Source organism: Ranitomeya imitator, chromosome 6 (genome assembly GCF_032444005.1).
Source record: "Ranitomeya imitator isolate aRanImi1 chromosome 6, aRanImi1.pri, whole genome shotgun sequence".
In the NCBI taxonomy this organism is placed as follows: domain Eukaryota; kingdom Metazoa; phylum Chordata; class Amphibia; order Anura; family Dendrobatidae; genus Ranitomeya; species Ranitomeya imitator.
This window is the reverse complement of record NC_091287.1, coordinates 480,830,740-480,845,717: the sequence shown is the minus strand read 5'-3', so window position 1 is coordinate 480,845,717 and position 14,978 is coordinate 480,830,740. Positions and strand designations below refer to the sequence as shown.

At 43.5% G+C, this 14,978-nt stretch overlaps 1 protein-coding gene across 1 annotated transcript in view; it reads right to left on the bottom strand.

Annotated features, from left to right (window-relative positions):
* RIPK2 (receptor interacting serine/threonine kinase 2) overlaps positions 1-14,978 on the bottom strand; it is a 114,436-nt gene that overhangs the window by 22,885 nt on the left and 76,573 nt on the right. Inside the window, exons 5-8 of the mRNA XM_069731580.1 lie at positions 11,012-11,061; positions 9,371-9,532; positions 8,432-8,511; positions 7,363-7,452 (exon numbers count right to left, since the gene is read on the bottom strand). Coding sequence (XP_069587681.1) covers positions 7,363-7,452; positions 8,432-8,511; positions 9,371-9,532; positions 11,012-11,061 — 382 coding nt within the window. The remainder of the gene's footprint in view (positions 1-7,362; positions 7,453-8,431; positions 8,512-9,370; positions 9,533-11,011; positions 11,062-14,978) is intronic.

The following is a 14,978-nucleotide window of genomic DNA, read 5'->3' as shown; positions in this document are numbered from 1 at the left end:
TGTCATATTTGTCATCCGGGGGGGCAAGCCGGGGGGGTGGAGAGGAGGCGGCGGCTTCAGCTAGGCCGAAGCCGCGGCCTAAATTAGATGCCTGATGCCCAGAAAGGCTCAAGGCCAGCGAGGACGTCCAGAAGGGGGTCGGATCTGAACCAAACCCCTCGGATTTAAAAGAAGGATAGTGGTGGGGCTATAACAGGAAGGGGGCCCTGTAAGGCGTCCCCCTGAGGCAGTATAGAGCTGATGCTGCCGCAGAGACAGGGGCGCAGGGAGCCCTGTGTCTCTATTGTGCCATGCCTGCCTGCACTCCCCCCGGCCTTGACAGGAGCCCGCAGCTGGGCTGGGGTCCCTGGATGCAGGCGCAGTGTGGTGGCCCATTGCTGGGAGCTGCAGAGTGCTGCCTATACAGGGCCTACCTGAGGCGCCTCAACCTAATACCCCCAGAGGGGATTAGGGAGGGTGCTGCTGTACCTTCAGGGGGCTTTATCCTCGCCTCAACCTCAACCCAGAAACCAAAAGGAATTGGGGAAGGAGGGGGGGTCTCGACTTCAAACCAGCATCCGAGGGACTGGGGAAGGAGCGGCATGGGGAAAAACCATCTCGACTTCAACCATGCACCCCATAATAGGGGGCCGAGGAAGGAGCCATGCCGGGAGTCTCACAGGAGACCCACTTTTCTTCATCTGTAATCCGTCGGAAAAAAACGGAGTAAAAATCTTAGGTGTGCCTCCTATGCGACACTAAGCAAAAACTGGAGAAGGCTGACGCCATCCAGGGGTGTATACTGCAGAGGAGGAGCCACAGTTAATCTTTTTCAGATTATGCATAGTGTCGCCTCCTAGTGGACAGCAGCATAACACCCATGGTCCTGTGTCCCCCAATGAGGCGACAAAGTAAAAATATTTTGCTTATTGTGTTGAAAGAAAGTTCTTTCCAGGAAGTAATAAAGATGAAGAAGTACATCTCTGAAAGTGAAGGAAAATACATGGAGGAATATTAAATGTACATTTGTGGTTTTCTTTGTGTTCATTGCTCCGCAGTATGGATGACTCTTATTTTTTTGGAGTCCCGAAATAGTGCAGTCCTTTTAAGGCTGGGGTCAGACTAGAGCACTAGAGCGTAATAAGGACCGATGCTATGCCATAAAAAAATCGCATAGCACTTGGCCAATGTTAATTTATGGGGCAGCTCCTATCATCCGTGGTTTTCTCGGCCGTATTATACATGCGAGAGAAATAGCAGCATGCTACGATTGTCACCGATTTACGCCGGAAATATGCCAATGCAAGTTTATGGGTGCGAGAAAAACTCACACACCACACGGACCATAAGTTTGACTTGCGAGAAATACTCACCGGTGTTCTATAGAAAAGCCGGCAATTCAGTGCGGTACAGTAAAATCACACTGACAGGTTAGAATAGAATAGAAAGAATAAATGTCCACACATAGTATAGGGGGATGAACTCATATGAACTCTGTAGCATGGGAAAATATTCAGAAACTTTCACACGCTACAGAGTTCATGCCACCAGGAGGCGCAGCTTCGGTGACGGCACTGCTAGTTACCAAAGCTCCGTTCCCTGCATTTTATTCATTCTCTAGTCTTTAACAGCCAGGAGCGGCCGCATTTAGCAGCGCTCCCAGTTGTAACTGTATTTAACCCCTTGAGATGGATTTACAGCGTGGGACTTGACTGTATGGCGGACAGGTATTGGATATTGTTGCTTTTTTATTTTGGAATTTTTTACAGGTGAACGAGGGTCTTCAGTTGGATTGAGCATACAATAAAGATAATAAAACCTGTGTTTTTGTTTAGTTCCTTAAAATACTTTATTCTTAATGTGTGTTTTTAAACCCTTTCAGACTAATGGCTTAATAATGGATAGGTGTCTTATTGACACCTCTCCATTATTAATAGCAAGGTGACATTAACCCCTTATTACCCCATATGCTAATAAATTGCCCGCCAGGGCCGTGGGGTACTCGGTACTGGGTCCGGTACTCACAGGGAGATGTCATGGTGGCGGCGACCCGATCCGTGGCCCTGGGCTCCCATGTTAAAGGGAATGTCCTTAGAGGGGTTTTGAATAAAGTTTGTGTTTGTGATGCCACCTGTGGTATTCGGTCAGTGGGGACCGACGTGATGTTATGGCAGCTAGGATGGTACAACTTCCCACAGGTGAAGTAGTTCCCCAGGGCTCCCGGTGTATAGATGAGGATGGTGAGTGGTGCAGTAAAGAATGGAGGACACAGGTTTGCAGTCTCTTTACCTGGTTGCCTAAAGGCTTCAGGCAACCGCAGTCCAGGGCACCAGATCACAGGTACAGGCAGGGTCTGGCCGGCTTGGAAGCGAAAGGCTAAGTGCCAGAGTAGGTGCATCTTACAGATGCGCCTTTTCTGGGGTGGCTGGGGGCAGATTTTTTTAGCCATGAGGGGGCCAATAACCATGGTCCCTCTCTAGGCTATTAATATATGCCTTCAGTCACTGGCTTTCCCTCTCTGGCGGAGAAAATTGCGCGGGAGCCCACACCAGTTTTCTCCGTGAATTAATCCTTTAGTTTAACGCCTACAGCTCCCAAATTTTGCAATCACACACTGCTCACATTATTAGTGAGGGATATATAAAAATAGAACGGATATGCAATGGTTTACTGTATGTAAACCATGTCTCATATCCTGTCGGGTTCGGTAAGGATTTAGCAAAAGCCGACAATTGATTTACCGGCTTTTATGCTATCTAGCTCTGTGTGAAATATAAATATATATTCAGTATATATGTGTCTCACTGACAAATATATATATATATATATATATATATAAATGTGGTATATATATATATGCTGCATATACAATATGTTTTCACCAATATTTGAGCCTATGGATCCATTATATGTCCATTTTGCAAGCTGGAGAGAAAATCTCGCCATACGGAAGTCAGGTGTGACACCAGCCTAAGGGTGTCATTGACTGTTTTGGGGTGGTTCCAGTTTTCTTTATAATGTGTTTCTTAGTATTTTTACTTGGCCAGATGTTACGTAAAAATCTACAGTTTATTAGGAAACACCTTATATACAAAAGGATCCGATTTATCATTTAAATTTTTTTTAAAGTCACTTTTCCTTTTGCGTCTTCTGGTATTCATTGACATTTATTGAGCCAAATTCTTCAAAAAGGAGGACATGGTTCATGAAATTTATACAAAATAAAAAAAATCTCTTTAATTTTGTCTTTTTTTCAACCGTTTTCAAGCAAAAGGTTCAGTTAAAATGTTGCAAAATTTGATTACAAAAATCACTTTAGTGGGGGACTGGAATAAATTTGCAAAAATTATTTGCAACTTCTTAAAAAGTCACAAGTAATCAATTGGCTGCAAACATCTGGAAAATAAAAACCATGCCCATATTGGCAAACTTATAAAAAAAAAGACAAAAAGTCAAAGGTTAAAAAGAAGAATTTGGCACAAATCAAAATAGGCTAAAATAACCAAAAACTAGACAAAAAAAACCCTCACACAACCACAATAATGAATTGGGTACAAAGTGTTTTATGGGGAGTAGTTTCTATATTCCCTTTTTAGTGTTTTTGTCATTTTTTAGATGTGGTGCTTTCTTTCTTATATTTTTCTCTCAGGCTTCTCTATAGCATTTAATATATGCCAGAATAAAAACCAACACATTTTAATGCTGGATCTCAGGCATGATTGAGACTGATAAAGGAGTTTTCCAACAACATTCATTTTAATTAATAGATCTTGGCATAAAAATAATTTCCACAAATGGATGTGCTAAGAAAAAATGTTCCTAGTCCAAGATAATCTTATAAATGTGCCCCTGTTGTGTACTGTGTAATGGCTGTGTCTCACCGCACAGGAATATAGTCTGATTATATACATATAAAATTTTCCTGGAGGAAAATAAGTACCATATATAATTATGTATAAGCCGAGTTTTTCAGCACATTTTTTCAACCCCCTCGGCTTATACACAAGTTATTGTCCCAGAAAGATGGCAGGGGAAGGGGAGTGGTGGAGCAGTGGGTCACAGAGGCAGGAATCGGCTGCTGCGGCTAAAGCCTGTGCTCGCTGCTAAAGAGAAATGAATATTCACTGCACTGGCAATGAATATTCATTTTTCTTATAGCACACACAGTTACAGCCGCAGCTGCTGGCTTCCAGCACACATCCTACTTACCTTCCCTGCGCGCCCTCACTGCATATCGTTCCAGTGCCAGCAGCTCTTCTGGCTGAGCAATCACATGTCCCCCACTGATTAAGGCAATGAATATTCACTTCTCTCCACTCCCATAGGCGTGGAGTGAATATTCATTACCTTAATGAGCGGGGCATGAGATCGCTCGGCCGGAAGAGCTGTTGGCACCGGAACGAGATGCTGTGAGGGCGCTCAGGGAAGGAAAGTAGGATGTGATTTTTTTTTTATTCTTTTATAGGAACCATGCATACAAGGACAGGGATGGGGAGCCATGCATACAAGAACAAGGATGGGGAGCCATGCCTATAAGGACAAGGAAGGGGAGCAATGCATACAGGATAGGAATGAAGGGTCAATGCATACCCGGCTTCGAGTCAATAAGTTTTCCCAGTTTTTCGTGGCAAAATAAGGTGCCTCGGCTTATACTCGGGTCGGCTTATACATGAGTATATATGGTATTTGATACACTGCTGATTTTACAAGTTTTCCCACCTATAAAGAATGAAGAGGTCTGTAATTTTTATCATAGGTACACTTCAACTGTGAGAGACACAATTTAAAATAAAAACCAGAAAAATCACATTGTTTGATTTTTATATAACTAAATTGCATATTTTTGCATGAAATGAGTATTTGATCATCTACCAACCAATTCTGGCTCTCACTGACCTGTCAGTTTTTCTTTAAGAAGCCCTCCTAGTCTGCATTCTTTAGGCTACGTTCACACTAGCGTTGTGCGCCGCTGCGTCGGCGACGCAACGCACAACGCACGCAAAAACGCGGCAAAACGCACGCAAAAACGCTGCGTTTTGCGACGCATGCGTCGTTTTTTGCCGAAAATAAGAAAAATGCAACTTGTTGCGTTTTCTTGGTCCGACGCTTGCGGCAAAAAAGACGCATGCGTCGCACAACGCAACAAACAAAAACGCATGCGTCCCCCATGTTAAATATAGGGGCGCATGACGCGTGCGTCGCCGCTGCGTCGCCCGACGCTAACCCGACGCACACTAGCATAACGCTAGTGTGAACGTTACCTTACCTGTATAAAAGATACCTGTCCACACAATCAATCACAATCCCACCTTTCCACCATTGCCAAGACTAAAGATCTGTCTAAGGACACCATGGACAAAATTATAGACATGCACAAGTCTGGGATGGGCTACAGGACAATAGGCAGGTAGCTTGGTGAGAAGGCAACAACTGTTGGCACAATTAATAGAAAATGAAAGAAACACAAGATGACTGTCAATCTTCCTCGGTTTGGGGTTCCATGCAAGATCTTGCCTCGTGGGGGTAAGGATGATTCTGGGAAAGGTCAGAAATCAGCCCTTAACTACACAGGAGGTACTCGTAAATGACTTGAAGAGAGCTGGAACCACAGTTTCAAACATTACCACTAATAACACTACGCAATCATGGATTACAATTCATCAGGTCCTGCAGATTTTAGCCAACAACCTTCTTCCCTCAATAAGAGCATTGAAGATGGGTTGTGTCTAGGTCTTCCAGCATGACAGTGACCCGAAACACACAGCCAGGGAAACTAAGAAGTGGCCTAGCCAGTCTCCAGGTCCTGAACGCAATGGAACATCTTTGAAGGGAGTTAGAACTCAATGCTGCCCAGTGACAGCCCTGAAACCGGAAAGATCTGGAGAAAATCTGCATGGAGGAGTGGGCCAAAATCCCTGCTGCAGTGTGTGCAAACTTGGTCAAGAACAATAGGAAACATCTGACCTTTGTAATTGCAAACAAAGGTTTCTGTACCAAATATTAAGTTCTGTTTTTCTATTGTATCAAACACTTATTTCATACAATAAAATGCAAATTAATTATGAAAAAATCATACAATGTGATTTTCTGGTTTCTTTTTTAGATTCTGTCTCTCATAGTTGCAGTGTACCTATAAATTACAGACCACTCCATTCTTTGTAGGTGGGAGAATTTGCAAAATCATCAGTGTATCAAACACTTATTTTATCCACTGTACATACAATATCACGTGATTGGCAGGACATTGTCTGTTTACATTGGACAGTGTGCTTCCAATAACAAATGAATTTTAAGCTTGCTTAAAAAATCATTGCAACTACTAGACAAGCATCTTACTAATTCTTTGGGTGTTTGCTGATCTGTTGAGTTTGCAGTTAGTCGAGAATGGGAATGTCTAGGAATGTAGATTCCCTGATTATTAGCTCCTCTAAATGGGCCTTACAGGGGTATTCCCATCTTCAAGATCATATCCCATTATGCAGTAGGTTGAATTATAATTATATTAGTAATACCTCCAAATAAAAATGTAATATAGTTCTTCTGACTCGCCATGTCGCTTACCCCATGTGCAGGGCATTGCAGTAGCTTAGGTATCCACGGTTACGACCACTAGCAATTACCGGAATTTGTCGAGATCTCAATTTGCACATGCGCAGCCTCTGGCGGCCATTTTCCCAGAGTCCACTTCACTGAAAACAATAGCAAGTGGACTCCAACGACATCCTGGGGCCCACCACCACCTTCTAGCTCCTGCCGCTGCCAGCTTCCTGCATCAGCAACCAGGCCTCTTGAGACTCTGCTCCACCGCAGCCGCCACCCCTAGTACATTCAGATAAGATGCACCCCCATTTTCTCCAAAAATTTTGTGGAAAAAAGTACATTTTATGATCTGAAAAATGCAGTAACTAACTAACTGTTACCATATCAGTGGTTGTAGCCATGGATGCTTGAGCTACTGCAATGTCCTGCACATGGGGTAAGCAGCCTAGCTGAGCAAAAGAAATATATTACATTTCTATTTGTAGTTATTTGCTAATATAATTGTGGTTTGTCCTGAGGAAGAAGTTTGTGAAACACGTTGGCAATAAACCGCATTTATTTATCCTGGATCCTGATTTGTTCTCTGGAATTCCCATTGGCATTTTTGGCAGCGCAGAACGAAATCCCTTTTTTCCTTGCTGTTGTATCATGGACAACCTTGTGGGTCTACAGCAGCCATATCAAGGGCAGAGCATGTTCTGGTTTCACAACCCAACCGGGTGGGCAATTCCCTGTACCGTGGCATCCCTGTCACTCGGATAAGACACTATTGCGCCATTGTTTTGTTCAGCTCCTCCGCATTTCATTACACATTATCATAAAAAGATGCATGCTATTACTTACCAAAGAACTGCTCTGTGAGAAGATTACTTGAGGTACATATTCGTCAATGGATTGTCTTGATGTTGAGCTACATGAGATATTGTTTCTTGACTGTAAAGACAGATAGTACATGTTGACATAGAATAGTAATCTGCATTTACTGTGTCAGAATCTTAGTATCAGTAGGAAATTCTATGTTAAAGAAGTTATCCCACCCAATGTGATACATGAACAATTATGATAGTTTGAAGCTATAATGCACAGGCGCGACCACCACTCTATATTCCCTTCCATGGATCCTTTGAAACAAGAGTGAATATGACAGTGAATGGAGTGGTGGTCACACATGCCCACTACCATTCTATGCAGAGAGGAACCAGGAACACTCTCCACTTATCATTGGGGGTCCCAGTGATCAGACCCCATCAATCTGTTTCCAAGAACTGTAAACTGTTTAAAATAACAAAAAGCATGGTTCTTTGATCCCCTCTTGATCGAGAGCAGATGCTGTAGCCCAGTGTTCCCCAAGTCTGGTCCTCAAGGGCCACCAACAGGTCATGTTTTCAGGATTTCCTTAGTATTGCACAGGTGATTGAATGCTTGCTTGTCCACGTGATGCAATTATCACCTGTGCAATACTAAGGAAATCATCAAAACATGACCTGTTGGTCGCTCTTGAGGACCGGACTTGGGGAACATTGCTGTGGTTGCATATAACCACTATCGCGGATCAGTGGCCTCAGTCACATGTAACATACAGTATGGCACCTGTTGGCTGAGGACTCTAATCAGCGTCAGCTGTCATATATCCGTACAGAACATCATTGCTGGTGGCTTGGAAATCAAGGCCGGAGGGGGAACCCCAAAAACATCTGTGCTGGAACGTCAGAGCCTTGAAGAGGTGACAACCCCATCAATACTGTAAGTTAACAAACTTTGGTTATAGGATAATTTTGGCTGAAGTACTGCTTCCATTCTGGACCTCAAGACAAAAAACATATACGAAACACAATGCACACGGCCGGAGCAGGAGAGGTGTAGGACTATGTCAGCGTATCACATCATCTAGCTGTAGACAGTGGTAACTTGCTTTTTTTATTTGCAGTATCCCCTCCAGCATCGAGATGTCATCGTATTTTCTAATGACTGGCTCAAGATCCAGTAGACACTCTGAAAGCAAGTCAAACAAGAAAAAGCATTAATAAAATAATAATAATAATAATAATAATAACAAAAATAATAATAAAATGGTAGCTGGAAATTACATACAGTATGTCAAAGTAAAAATGACCCCAGTCTTTCCTTATCTTCTTAACTTCTAAAACACTTCCTTATATTAGTCGTGATTTAACCTTGCAGCAAATTATGCTAATTTGCTTTATGACAGCCTACATAAAAGCTGGGATTGTGCAAAGCAGATCTATGGGGCCCAGTGCTTATAATAGGTCATCATGTAGGCAGAATACTGAGTATACACCCTATAATTTGATCAATACTTACCCTACATCAGTTAACCGGTGGCTAAGAGCTACATGTGACTTTCTACACCCCCACAAGCTTTTGGCAGCGGTGGGCGCTGCATTAGCTTCACTGGGGGATCTCATAGTATTCTTGAATCTTGGTTAAAGAGACATCTTTCTGGGTTAGAGAACTTGTAAACCCTTGTTTTTCACATAGAAAATACCACTTATTTTTACAATAATCTCTGGAGGCAGATTCTCAGGGAGATCTATGTCCTGCCCATAGATCTTAACAGATCATTTACATAATAAGAAAAACATGTATTTCTCTGGAATAAGATATGAGATCATAGATATCAAGGTATCATTTTATTCAGCTTCCTATAACCTGCATGCCTTGTAGATGGCTTAGGAGAGTTGATCTCACTGACAGATTCCCTTTACATACTGTATAACGGTTATTAAAGGTTTTCTTTTCAATGTTTTTTTCCCCTCTATGTTCTCTAAAAGTGTTAATATAAGCAGCACATCTTCTCCCAAAAAGACATTCATGTGATTTTTTTACTCACTTAGAAAAGCAGGTCTATCATTGGGATCATTGGCCCATCCGGACTCCATTAATGACACAAATACGTCTCTGTCAGGAATATCAAAGGGTAGATACTCCTCAGTAGTGTCTGGTCTACTTCCTTTTGCTACACTGAACATTATCTGCATTGGATTTATAGCACCTGTTAAAATAAATCATAATAAATATTACAAAATATTAATATAATAAATAAATAAATATAAATAATAAATCAATAAATAAGTTGAATTAATAATCCCATAATATAATCATCACTCATATAAAACAGAACAACAGTAACAAAAATACCATAATATATGCAGCAATATCCATAGCTATAACATATCATATGGAGTGTATATTTCTATATATATATGATGCAAAACACCAGTCTTAAAGGGCTTGTCCAGTGTAATATGAAATGTCTGGAGTCACTCTGTGTAACTGCAGACTTTTGAACACCCCAGCTCACGCATTGTGCGCTGCATGGATTCGCCGTTTTTTGAGCCAGGAATGCCGATAATGTATTAGACATGCTTACTCCCCACAAGAAGCCGTCTAGTGGGCATGGCCTTGCTCCATACAAATATATTTAGCAAGGCCGTGCCCACAGAGCAGCTGCGTCCACGGAACAGTCGCACCCATGCGACAGCCATGCCTACTAGACAGCAACGCCCACTAAACTGGTTCCGACCGCCGGGGAGTTTGCATATCGCCTTTCAAGGAAATCTGTCAGCAGGATTTGGCCGCCTACGGCTACTTTCACACTTCCGTCTTTTGTCCTCCGTCGCAATCCATCGTTATGGGCAAAAAACGGATCTTGCAAATGTGCTTGTAGGATGCGTTTTTTGCCCACACACTTGTATTAGCGACAGATGGGCACATGTCGCATCCGTCGTGCGATGGATCCGTCGTGTTTTGGGGGACGCGACGCACAAAAAAAGGTCAATGTAACTTTTTTGTGCGACGCGTCCGCCTTTTTTGACCGCGCATGCGCGGCCGAAACTCCGCCCCCTTCTCCCCGGACTGCAGAATGGGCAGCAGATGCGTTGAAAAACTGCATCCGCTGCCCACGTCTTGCAGTTATTTCACAACGTTCGTCGGTACGTCGGCCCGATGCATTGCGACGGGCCAGTACCGACGGAAGTGTGAAAGTAGCCTAATTTGAGAGCAATATAATGTAGAGACAGAGACCCGATTCCAGTGATGTGTCACTTACTGGGCTGCTTGGTAAAGTTTTGATAAAATCAGTTTTATCAGCAGGAGATTATCACTAGATGACTAGTAAAGTACACCCGCTGCCATGTAGGTCAACCCTGCCCCCACTACGGATTGCTCTGGTTATGCACATGTACACAGAACGCTGCTAATCAGTGATGTGCGTTGGTTATAGAGATCTCAGCATTTAGAGAACTGGTCGATCTTTGATTTTTTTCAATACTGCAGCAAGCAGCCCAGTAAGTCAAACATTACTGTAATCAGAGTCTCTGCCCCTATATCATGTTCTCAGATGGGGTAGCAAAAACCCATTGACAGATTCCCTTTAATCAATCGGACCCTTTAAGAACATACTGAATACTATAAAGTAGCTGTGCATTAGTGTTACATAGCACAGATTGCCGTTCTCTTTGGTCATCATTACCTTCATACGGTTGTCTTCTGGAGAGAACTTCCCACATAATAATGGCATAGCTAGAATATAAAGCAGACGTGGCGCTCAGTTATTTCTAGTCGTCACATTAGAATACATCACAGCATTGCACATTTCTAAGGCCAGATGTTTAAAGACATAACAACACGTGACTTATATGACAGATACAACATGGCAGGTAACTTGATTGCAGCCATTTTTTTTTCTCCATTTGATGTCCTTCTGTATCTGTCAATTAAATTACATCGCTCTATGTCACTCTGACAGATCTTACCAGGTGCACATAGACAATAATGCACTAAGCAGTGGGAGGAGAACATGGTAGGAAATATACGGATTACACACGGACCAGCAGTGTGACTTGCGAGAAATACGCAGCGGTGTTCTATAGAAAAATCACACTGACAGGTTTGAATAGAATAGCTCAGAGGTGTCAAACTGCATTCCTCGAGGGCTGCAAACAGGTCATGTTTTCAGGATTTCCTTGTACTGCACAGGTGATAATTTAATCTCCTAGACAAATAATGAGTTGGTGATTAAATTATCACCTGTGCAGTACAAGGAAATCCTGAAAACATGACCTGTTTGCAGCCCTCGAGGAATGCAGTTTGACACCTCTGGAATAGCTAAGATAAATGTCTACACATAGTATAGGGGTATATATATATATATATATATATATATATATATATATATATATGTCAGTGAGACACATATATGTATATATATTAATATTTCATACAGTTCTAGATAGCTTAAAAGCTGGTAATTCAATTGCCGGCTTTTGCTTTCTCCTTCTCAAACCCGACATGATATGAGACATGGTTTACATACAGTAAACCATCTCATATCCCTTTTTTTTTTTTGCATATTCCACACTACTAATGTTAGTAGTGTGTATATGCAAAATTTGGGCGCTCTAGCTATTAATTTAAAGGGTTAAATCGCGGAAAAAATTGGCGTGGGCTCCCACGCAATTTTCTCCACCAGAATGATAAAGCCAGTGACTGAGGGCAGATATTAATAGCCTGGAGAGGGTCCATGGTTATTGCCCCCCCCCGGCTAAAAACATCTGCCCCCAGCCACCCCAGAAAAGGCACATCTGGAATATGCAAAAAAAAAGGATATGAGATGGTTTACTGTATGTAAACCATGTCTCATATCATGTCGGGTTTGAGAAGGAGATAGCAAAAGCCGGTAATTGAATTACCGGCTTTTAAGCTATCTAGAACTGTATGAAATATTAATATATACATATATGTGTCTCACTTACATATATATATATATATATATATATATATTTACCCCTATTCTATGTGCAGACATTTATCTTAGCTATTCTATTCTAACCTGTCAGTGTGATTTTACTGTACACCGCACTGAATTGCCGGCTTTTCTATAGAACACCGCTGCGTATTTCTCGCAAGTCACACGCATGGTCCGTGTGTAATCCGTATTTTTCAGGCCCCAATATACTTTCATTGGCGGATTTTTTGCACAATACGGTGACAAACGCAGCATGCTGCAATTTTCTACGGCCGTAGAAGACCGTATAATACGAATCAGTAAAATACGGCTGATAGGAGCTGGGGCATAGGGAAGCATTCTACCGTATGCGATCCGTATTTTCAGCACCTCTCTTACGTCCGTAAAACACGGTAGTGTGACGCCGGCCTTACAAAAAGACTTATATACAAGGTTTAAATTGATAGCAGCATTATAAAATGTAGTGGACAACCCCCTAGAGCAGAGGTCCCCAAGGTTTCTGACCTTGAGAGCCACCTTCAGCTCTGAGAGAGGGTCGTGAGCCACATTTAGCTCCCGCCCCCCTCAAAACAGTGGCAACCAAAGCCCCCATTACAGTCATAATGGTAACCAAAGCTTTTCCACAAAAATCAATCACCCCAAACCAGTATACAAAGATCCAGGGGTTCCTACAATACCCCCATTCAGTATTCTCCTATAAAGCACTCCAAAGACACTGTCACATCCAGCTTCATACACTTACTCTAACAGGTGGTCTCATCTTGTCTTAAAGGGCACCTGTCACCCCGAAAATCGCGGGTGAGGTAAGCCCACCGGCATCAGGGGCTTATCTACAGCATTCTGTAATGCTGTAGATAAGCCCCCGATGTTACCTGAAAAAGGAGAAAAAGACGTTAGATTATACTCACCCAGGGGCGGTCCCGCTGCTAGTCAGGTCGGATGGGCGTCTCCGGTCCGCTGCGGCGCCTCCTATCTTCTTTCCATGACGTCCTCTTCTGATCTTCAGCCACGGCTCCGGCGCAGGCGTACTTTGCTCTGCCCAGTTGAGGGCAGACAAAGTACTGCAGTGCGCAGGCGCCGGGCCTCTGACCTTTCCGGCGCCTGCGCACTGCAGTACTATCCTCTGCCCTCAAGAGGGCAGAGCAAAGTACGCCTGCGCCGGAGCCGTGGCTGAAGATCAGAAGAGGACGTCATGGAAAGAAGATAGGAGGCGCCGGAGCGGACCGGAGACGCCCATCTGACCTGACCAGCAGCGGGACCGCCCCTGGGTAAGTATAATCTAACGTCTTTTTCTCCTTTTTCAGGTAACATCGGGGGCTTATCTACAGCATTACAGAATGCTGCAGATAAGCCCCTGATGCCGGTGGGATTACCTCACCCGCGATTTTCGGGGTGACAGGTTCTCTTTAAGTGTACCATCATCTCAAAACCCCTAAGACCAGTATATGTGCATCAAGATCTGCTCTTCTGTGCAGGGCTGCTTACAAAATTCACCACTTTCAGATGTGCTCTTCATACCTGTTTGCTAGACCTGGATCAAATGCACCAAGCTGACAGACAGCCGTGAGCCACATTTCATGGGACCGCGAGCCACATGTGGCTCCCGAGCTACATGTTGGGGACCCCTGCCCTAGAGCAATAGTTATTGACAATGACTTCTGTTCTTGGGACAAGTTGGTGGGATGCAAAGACTGGTATGCAAATAAATAAGAAAGAAAGAAAGATGGCAGTGTAGAGCTAATATACACTGCTCAAAAAAAATAAAGGGAACGCTTAAGCAAGAGAATATAACTCCAAGTGAATCAAACTTCTGTGAAATCAAACTGTCCACTTAGGAAGCAACACTGACAATCAATTTCACATGCTGTTGTATAAATGGAGCAGACAACAGATGGAAATTATTGGCAATTATCAAGACACCCTCAATAAAGGAGTGGTTCTGCAGGTGGGGACCACAGACCACATCTCAGTACCAATGCTTTCTGACTAATGTTTTGGTCACTTTTGAATGTTGGTTGTGCTTTCACACTTATGGTAGCATGAGACGGACTCTACAACCCACACAAGTGGCTCAGGTAGTGCAGCTCATTCAGGATGGCACATCAATGCGAGCTGTGGCAAGAAGGTTTTCTGTGTCTGTCTAGAGGCTGGAGGCGCTACCAGGAGACAAGTCAGTACACCAGGAGACGTGGAGGGGGCCGAATGAGGGTAACAACCAACAGCAGGACCGCTACCTCAGCCTTTGTGAAAGGAGCAACAGGAGGAGCACTGCCAGAGCCCTGCAAAATGACCTCCAGCAGGCCACAAATGTGCATGTGTCTGCACAAACAGTTCGAAACCGACTCCATGAGGATGGTCCGAGTGCCCGACATCCACAGATGGGGGTTGTGCTCACAGCCCAACACCGTGCAGGATGCTTGGCATTTGCTACAGAACACCAGGGTTGGCAAATTCACCACTGGCGCCCTGTGCTCTTCACAGATGAAAGCAGGTTCACCCTGAGCACATGTGACAGATATGACAGAGTCTGGAGACGCCGTGGAGAGCGATCTGCTGAGTGCAACATCCTTCAGCATGACCGGTTTGACAGTGGGTCAGCAATGGTGTGGGGTGGCATTTCTTTGGAAGAGCATTATAAGGGGCAAGTGGCTGTGCGGAGCATCTTATGGGGCCATACTTGTGCAGCATTATA